The sequence below is a fragment of the Monomorium pharaonis genome, unplaced genomic scaffold (genome assembly GCF_013373865.1).
Source record: "Monomorium pharaonis isolate MP-MQ-018 unplaced genomic scaffold, ASM1337386v2 scaffold_488, whole genome shotgun sequence".
NCBI lineage: Eukaryota > Metazoa > Arthropoda > Insecta > Hymenoptera > Formicidae > Monomorium > Monomorium pharaonis.
This window is the reverse complement of record NW_023415789.1, coordinates 21,635-26,467: the sequence shown is the minus strand read 5'-3', so window position 1 is coordinate 26,467 and position 4,833 is coordinate 21,635. Positions and strand designations below refer to the sequence as shown.

The 4,833-nt window shown below is 54.6% G+C and overlaps 2 protein-coding genes across 2 annotated transcripts; both read right to left on the bottom strand.

The window, feature by feature from the left end:
• Window positions 1–1,498: 1,498 nt before the first annotated feature.
• LOC118648520 lies at window positions 1,499–2,540 on the bottom strand. The gene is made up of 3 exons (XM_036294843.1): window positions 2,432–2,540; window positions 1,982–2,342; window positions 1,499–1,901 (listed from the first exon to the last, which is right to left on the bottom strand). Exons 1-3 carry the CDS (start codon window positions 2,538–2,540, stop codon window positions 1,499–1,501), a joined length of 873 nt encoding a protein of 290 aa, XP_036150736.1.
• A 267-nt stretch (window positions 2,541–2,807) lies between these two features.
• Window positions 2,808–4,004, bottom strand: LOC118648521. Its single transcript, XM_036294844.1, has one exon. The coding sequence runs from the start codon at window positions 3,384–3,386 to the stop codon at window positions 2,850–2,852; it is 537 nt and encodes a 178-aa protein (XP_036150737.1). The 5' UTR covers window positions 3,387–4,004; the 3' UTR covers window positions 2,808–2,849.
• Between the last annotated feature and the right edge of the window lie 829 nt (window positions 4,005–4,833).

The window sequence follows — 4,833 nt, the reverse complement described above, 5'->3', positions numbered from 1 at the left end:
TAAAGACCAGCTCCAGAGCCCGCACTCGTTTTGGAGCCATCCGTGAACCAGACGTTCCCGTCCCGAGGAACCGGTCCCTTAGAGCCGTTCCACTCCCAGCGCCCGGGGAAGCTTATCCTGTACCCTCTTTCGAAGGTACGAATCACCGGCCTCCTATCCTGTCCCATTGCAAAAATGGTGCCCGATAGGATTCCTTCGGGAAATCTCGTGTGGAGGGCTCCTGCCTTCCACCTTGATTCACACTTTAAGCGATAGGCCGCCCGCCGCCGCGGCCGCCACTACCACCCGATCGAGGGACTCGACGCCAAGCAGCATCCCCATCGCCACCACCGGCGTGGTCCGCATGGCCCCCAGAGCCCCTCTTAAAACTAGAGCTCTGACGTGCTCCAGTGCTAACTTAGCGGTCTTTCCCAAAACCCTTGGCCACCATACGACAGACGCGTACAGCAGCCTAGGTTTGAGTATCGCCGTGTATATCCAGTGGACCATTTTCGGTTTGAAACCCCAGGTCTGCCCGAATGTCTTTCTGCATATCCAGAAGTAGGAGCACACACTCCTGCAACGGTTCTCGAGATGTTCCTTCCATGTCAGCTTCCTGTCTAGAATCACTCCCAGATATTTAGTCGATACGGTTGGAACTAATCTCGTTCCCCCAAGGACCGGCCCCTCCACTTGGCCTACCTTGTACCTGCGAGTGAAGATTACGAGCCCGGTCTTCAGTGGATTCACCGCCAGACCAGTCTCGCCGCACCACTCCTCAATCACCTCTAAGGCTCTCTGCGTGAGCTCCAGAAGCGTCTCCAAAAAGGGTCCTCGTATCAGGATAGCCAGATCATCCGCATATCCTAATGTAAAGAAGCTCCTTTCGTTCAGCGTCCTAAGCAGTCTATCCGCCACCAGACACCACAATAGTGGAGAGAGAACTCCCCCTTGCGGGCAGCCTCTCTTCACCCATCCACTGACCTTCACTGTTCCCAATGAGGCCGTTACCTGTCGCCCAAGCATGCCTCTGATCCAATCCACGATCCTTTCCGGCACACCTCTGCGAGTAGCTTCCTCACACACCACCTCGTGCGGTGTGTTGTTAAAAGCTCTTTTTATATCTAGAAAGGTGCCAACCCGAAGCCCTCCTCTCTAGTTGCTCCTCGATAAACGATCCAGCGGAGTGAAGCGCCGATTCTGTGGAGTATCCCGTGCGATACGCGTGCTGATTTCCGTGCAACGGGTGCTGCAGTAGAACCACGTCGCGTATGTAGACATCCACCAGCCTTTCCAGCGTCTTAAGAAGAAAAGACGTTAGGCTGATAGGACGAAAATCCTTGGCGGAGCTGTGCCCGTTCTTCCCGCTTTGGGAATGAACACAACTCTCGCCTGTCTCCAAGCCCTAGGTGTATAGCCCAGTGCCAAACAAGCCCTTAGCGTCCGCGTGAGCGGCCCGGTGATCTGCTCCAGCCTTTCTTGGAGAAGGGCCGGAAATACCCGGTCCGGCCCAGCCGACTTAAAGGGCCTGAAAACCTCCTACGGCCCATTTGACCTTGTCCGGCCCAACGATTTTTGCCGCAAGAGACCAGTCCTCTTCTCGTACCCTACGGAGATTTGGGTTTCCCTGGTGGACATCTTCCTCCGGGCCTCCGCGGAAGCCCGGAAAGTTCGACTCCAGCAAGTGATTCAGGCATCGCTCTCCAGACGCCATTGTTCCATCGTCGAGCCGAATGGCTTCCAGAGCCGCGTTCCGATCCCTGGCTAAGACTCTGCCGAGCCTAGCGGCTTCAGGTATCCCCTCCACCGACTCGCAGAATCTCCTCCAGCTCTCCTTTTTAGCCCTTATCACAGAGTCTCTATAGGCCTTCTGAGCCCTTCGATGAAGGTCCCAGTCAGCCTGGCGGCCCGTGTTCCTGGCCCTGTTTCAGGCACGACGTGCAGCACTCCTGAGCTCCTGTAGCTTGGGGTTCCACCAGGCGACTTTCTTAGTATCTCTCACTGTCCTTTCTGGGCATTTGTTCTCAAAGCTGCCGACGAGAGCCCTCTGCAGATGCTCGACGCACAGCTCGATCTCTTGAGGGGTCCCATGTCTTTTGGAAACTCCCTGAGACCGACAGCCAGGTCCTCTCGAAACGAGTCCCAGTCCGTCTTCCTCGGGTCCCTCACTGTTCTTACCTTCGTTTGCACTTGAGCCAACCTGAAGGTGATCTGTCTGTGATCCGACAATGAGGGCTCGTCAGAGACCCTCCAGCCGGTCACCTCCCGCGCTATTTGTCTTGAACAGATAGTTAGGTCCAGAACCTCCCTTCTCACTGCCGTGACGAAGGTAGGCTCCTTGCCTCTGTTGAGAATCTCTAGGTCTGTGGACACCAGAAATTCCAACAGCTTTTCGCCTCTCCTGTTGGTGTCCGTGCTCCCCCACACCGTGTGGTGCGCGTTCGCATCGCACCCCAATATAAGGGGGAGTTGCTCCTTTTGGCAGAACTCCACCAATCGTCCCGGTCTGATGGCAGCGGATCGTCCTCTTCGTGTGAGAAGTAGCCCGACGCCACTACCATCCTTGTCTTGATCCCGGTCCCGCTGGTGTCCTCTATCACGACTGCTACCAGGTCCCTGGAACAGAAATCTGGCAATAGCTGGCTCTCCAGCCCTTTGACGGCCACACAGGCCCTAGGCCGATCCTCTTGCGGTGACCTAAACAGCCTACCGCACCCCGCCAGACCTCTAATACAGCCTCGGACCAGCCAAGGTTCTTGTATTAGTGATATGGTGCTGTGTGCACCCCAGCTTGGCGCCTGGCAAGAACGGCCGAGGCTCCTTGCTGTGGTGCAAGTTGATTTGGGTGAAGCCTACCCCGGTCAGGCCCACTACGAAGACGAGACCTTTGGATCGGGCCCCTCCCTACCCTTTCCCGCCCCCTCCTGGGATGGACCGGTCACTTTAAAAGTGACCCGGTCCATCCCAAGATGGGGCTTAAAGTCCAGCGCCTTAAGCTTGTTGACGCTGGACTGGGGGATGCCGAGAATGAGGTTTCTACCCTCGCAGGTAGCCCCCACATTCTCAGCATAGACACGCCAGCCTGAGGTAACGATCCCCGGATTCTGCCGCTCCAGCAGCCCCAGGACCGCAGCCGCGCCCACGGGAGGTCCCGGGACCCACACCGCAGCCCTGTACTGCTTTTGCAGCACCTCCAGTCCCGCCACCCCAAGCTTGGCGCCCTCCCACGGCACGATGCCCCCGATCCGGCTCTCGAGCCATTTCAGGGATTCCGCATCCGCGCACCTCACCACCGCAGCCCCCCCTCTCAGAGTGGTGCTGTCAAATCTGGGCAGGGTACCCTCTCGGATCCCCTGGATCTCCTTGAAGACCGCACCTCTCAGCTGCGACAGCTGCTCAGCAGTCATCGCAGCATCCGGGTACCCCTCCTCGACAATCACCCTCGTCAGAGGGTCCGCGGCGTCAACGTAAGCATGGGTCCCCTGGACCTTCTGCTTCTTTTTCGCCCCTTCTGCCGACTGCGGGGTCCCATCGGGGTCCTTCCGGCGTTTATTGCCGGAGTTCCCCGGAGGCCCCCCAATCGGCGTCTGGGGGATAATCGAGGACGAGGAAGAAGAGGTCCCCGGAACAGCCGGCGAGGGCCCAGTCTCAGTCCCGGCCTGAGCCTGGTCCCGAACCCCCCCCTTCCGCTCCCGAGCCCTCCTCCTCTTCGCGGCTCCGGAGAGTTTCTTTTTGCAAAGATCCTCTTCCTTCGCCGGTTCGTCCGTTGCGGCTTCGGTGCCTCCCGTGCCCCTAGGGGCCCGCTCAGCACTCGAAACCACCCCCCCCCCTCCGCAGTCTCGGTGCTTCCCGTGCCCACAGTGGTCCGTTCGGCTCCCGATCCCGTTTCTTCCACCCTTCCAGAGTCCTCAGGCGAAGCCTCCATCGGGGTGTCTTCAGTGAGTTTTAAAAGTTTTAATTTTTCCATCTCCATTTTGTTCCCACGAGCAGCTAGGGAAACATACGGTCCACCCACGCAGAGCCCCGCATGCGTGGGTAAGGCTAAATACTCTGGGTTTCGCCTGGTTCCCCAGAGGCATCGTTCAAGACACTGCTCCCCCAGTGCCACGCAGCCCTCGCCACGATAGCTTCCAGCTTGGCTTGGGTCGAGTTGGTCCGCGGTATCGGCTTCCCCCCCCCCCCCTGGGCAGGGTTTTACGCCCGCCGGGGCAGGTTATAACCGTTACTACCCGGGCGGTCCACCCCGGCACGCGGGGGTTTAGGCCCGGACCGAGGTTTCCCACCCGGGCTTCCTCCTATCCGCCACCCGGAGACGCGCCCGCTAGGCACTCAACCCACGGGGGATTATACAATTATTTTAACAAATTTTTTTTAAATATAATAAATATTTTTTTTTATTAATCAATTTTATAATAATTATGTTTTTTAAACAAATATTATTTTCTTTTACTATTATATGTGTTTAGACATTTATTTTTTACCAAATTTACATCACAAAATAAATATATTTTTTGAACGCAATAAAAAAATTGACCATAAATTCTTAAAGTACAACTGTTCACCTTTTTATTGATTACTATTTTAATTACTTTACCTTTTTTTAAATAAATACAGACGTTTGAAAAAAAGACAAATTTTTACAAAAAATTTTTGTTCATTTCATTCTTTTCGAAAAAAATTTTTTTTTTAATATCTTTGACTTTTAATCAAGGACAACATAATTTTGAAATTTTTACTTTCGATTAAAAAAAAAGTTAAAAATTGATTAAATACATTTGGAGATATGAGTCAACCAAATTTGTAGGTTAGCGTAACCCATGTGTGTAGGAATTGAGAGAAAAATATAGTATGTAA

Coding starts and splice junctions, on each gene's coding strand:
- LOC118648520 (XM_036294843.1), bottom strand. CDS start 2,540: ATGGTAGTGGCGTCGGGCTACTTCTCACACGAAGAGGACGATCCGCTG. Junction 2,343..2,431: donor CAACTCCCCCTTATATTGGG/GTGCGATGCGAA, acceptor TGGTGTCCACAG/ACCTAGAGATTCTCAACAGA. Junction 1,902..1,981: donor ACAAATGCCCAGAAAGGACA/GTGAGAGATACT, acceptor TGCCTGAAACAG/GGCCAGGAACACGGGCCGCC.
- LOC118648521 (XM_036294844.1), bottom strand. CDS start 3,386: ATGACTGCTGAGCAGCTGTCGCAGCTGAGAGGTGCGGTCTTCAAGGAG.